General features: G+C 42.2%; 1 protein-coding gene across 1 annotated transcript; it reads right to left on the bottom strand.

The window, feature by feature from the left end:
- Nucleotides 1-331: 331 nt before the first annotated feature.
- Nucleotides 332-2,541, bottom strand: LOC147629655 (putative voltage-gated potassium channel subunit beta). The gene is made up of 4 exons (XM_086811156.1): nucleotides 1,810-2,541; nucleotides 1,199-1,342; nucleotides 957-1,121; nucleotides 332-845 (listed from the first exon to the last, which is right to left on the bottom strand). Exons 1-4 carry the CDS (start codon nucleotides 2,389-2,391, stop codon nucleotides 732-734), a joined length of 1,005 nt encoding a protein of 334 aa, XP_086667282.1. The 5' UTR covers nucleotides 2,392-2,541; the 3' UTR covers nucleotides 332-731.
- Nucleotides 2,542-3,037: the final 496 nt, after the last annotated feature.

Raw genomic sequence — 3,037 nt, 5'->3', positions numbered from 1 at the left:
AAAACTCCCCTTGGTGCTGCCTCGGCAGCATCACCCATGGGCAGATGATTAATCGCCTATACACGGGCACCTATGGGTAGTGGAAAATCAATAACTACAGGAGGATGTTGGACTTAATGCTAGTCAAATATAAACCCAAAAAAAAAAAGTAATGAACGTTGCAATCATGAAACTAATAAACAACCTGTCCTTCAATGATCACAATCTGAAATTAATAAACAATCGCCTTTTGATAACATTCAATCGAGTTTTTTAAGAACATTACTAACAAGCATATTATTATACCAGACTACAAACACCACAATCTTGCAATCAAGGAACAGCACAATAATGCAGCTGATAAACAATAGTTAACCCCTTCTTCTACAGAGCACATATAATGCAGCTGCTAAACAATAGTTAACCCCTTCTTCCACAGAGCACATATCACATTGCTATTTTTTCATCACATGGTGACACCTTTGTAATTCAGTTATTAGCACCTAAAACATGACCTCGCTAGGACTGCCCTACAAAAGATAAGAAACTCCCAGCACCAGTTAAGGTGCTATCAAAGACCTCCACTGCTTGGTAAACAGAATATGATAGAATGACCATAATGATGGCCAGCTGCCCATCTAAAGTCTACTTTGAAAACAGAATGGACCATAATGATGGCTACCCCATCTAAAGTATACTAAATAAACAGAATGATGGAATGACCATAACTATAGCTATCTGCCCGGCTAAAGTCATCGAAAGGTCTCCGGCTTCTTTGGTTTACTTTGAATAATGTTTTCAATCTTCTCAATAACATCTGGTGTTAACAATTTAACAACCTCGAGTGCCTTCATATTCTCAATCACCTGCATCCAATCCACACGGAGGGGAGACATTCAAATTCCCTCTAACACCAAAACACCAGAGAAGAGCCACACTGACATTTAACTAGAGTGGTATAAAGTGTACCAACATACCTGATGCTCTTTAGTTGCCCCAGTAATGACTGTGCTGACGTTTGGATTCAAGACACACCATGCAATGGCTAGTTGGGCTAGTGATACTTTCAACTGTTCTGCAATTGGCTTCAAATCATCCACTTTACTCAGAATGTCCTCGACAAGCTTTCTGCTTGCCAGATTCTGCATGGAAAAGTAAAGAGTTTCAAAACAATATAAAAGGCTGAGCTTGCGCTTGCATATATATAATCCTACCTTACCTTATAATTTTCCAACGCAAAGCGACTGTCTGGAGGGATGTTTGTCTTTGTGTATTTTCCAGTGAGAACACCAGAACCAAGAGGACTCCAGATTGTCAAGCCCAAGCCATAGTTCTTATAGAGGGGAGCATACTCTACTTCCACCTGTTGAAAGCATTAAGAAGGGATATGCCAGATCAGAAGGGGACTACTTATACCGCTTGGAGAAAAAAGTGATAGATTTGTGCAGCCAAAGCCTTGAAGAAACACACACTAAATGGTACCCAAAAAGAGATGTACAAAGCATACGATAGAAACAAAAGAACGTGTTTCAGTGATTAGAAACCTGTGAAACATTCATCATGAAGCCTCCCCCCAGGTTGGATTCGGTGATTTTTGCAATCTCACTAAATTGGAATTTGGGAGTTTTTGCAACATCACTTCAAGTTCAGTAAAATAGATGTGACTTTGCAAAAAAATCTCGCATCCAAAATGGGGGTTTTGGAATGTCATTTCAATTTCTAAAAGCTAAAAGTTAATGGATGTCTTGCTTTCTCAAAAATGCATGCAGTGCATGGAACAAAAAGGCAGCATACTTTACAAGCAAGGAGAGAGAAGAGGCCATGGCATACCCTGTCGCGGGCAAGCAAGTTATACTGGGGTTGCTCGACGGCGGGGCCGATCAAGCTCAAACGTGTGGCAGCCTCCCAAGCTTCGGTGATCTGCTGCGCATCCCACTCGCTGGTGCCCCAGTAGAAGGCCCAGCCTTTGTTGATCACATAGTTCATGGCCCTCACAGTCTCCTCAATGGGGGTGGAAGTGTCCGGCCTGTGGCAGAAGAGCACATCCACATACTCCATCTGCAGCCTCTTGAGGCAAGCTTGGGTGCCCTCGATGATGTGCTTGCGGGAGAGGCCCACATCGTTGGGGCCTTGGCCGCCCCAGAAGATCTTGGTAGAGATGACAACATCTGATCTCTTCCACCCCAGCTCCTTGATGGCCTGCCCCATTATCTCCTCCGCCTTGCCATTCGCATACACCTCGGCGTTGTCGAAGAAGTTCACACCGAACTCTCTGCACTTGGCCATCAGCACCTTTGCCGCCTGCACATCGATCTGGTTGCCGAAGCTCACCCAAGCCCCATAGGAAAGCACGCTCACCTTGAGGCCTGTGCGGCCCAGATGCCTGTACTGCATGGCTGCTGCTGCTGCCATAGATAGACTTGCCTACAATGGCGATAGTGGAAGAGTAAACAGAGCAGGGCGAGAAAAAGAGTAGGGCGTACCTTTTGTCTTGAAGCATCTGCAAGCTTTGCACACGGACTTCACGCCTTCTTACAACTCACCACCAGTATTATTTATTAGAGCTAACCAATAATATAAAACACCATTTCACTATTTTTTTTAACGTCGATTTGAACATCTTGCATGAAACTTATGTTTGCATTGGTCATCTGCTCTTAAAAAAAACATACTTTTTGACATGAAACTTATGTTTGCATCGGTCCACTGCTCTAAAAAAAAAAAACATACTTTTCGACCATTCTTAAATTTCCAAAATCTCTACTATATTCGGTTTTATAACTAAAATATATAAAAAATCATTCCTTAAAATGAGGGCCACTTAAAATCTCGACCAATTTTTCTAAATTCTAACCAGTAAAAATACATCAGAATGCTGTTTTTTTCGAGCACTGATCGGGCCCGTAATAAATCAAGCCTACCCAACCTGAGTTTGACAATAAGAGAAGACTTTCTCTATGCCACGTAGGCCTTCCATAGACATGGATAATCGAGATACCATAAATCGTCCTTTAGTGTCATTTTCATATGTGAAATTTTAAATAATTCGAGTTATAGA

This window comes from Cibotium barometz, chromosome 17 (assembly GCF_041138505.1).
Source record: "Cibotium barometz isolate CiBa-2024 chromosome 17, ASM4113850v1, whole genome shotgun sequence".
Taxonomy (NCBI): domain Eukaryota; kingdom Viridiplantae; phylum Streptophyta; class Polypodiopsida; order Cyatheales; family Cibotiaceae; genus Cibotium; species Cibotium barometz.
Note: the sequence above shows the minus strand (reverse complement) of the source record. Positions and strands in the feature narration are given on the sequence as shown.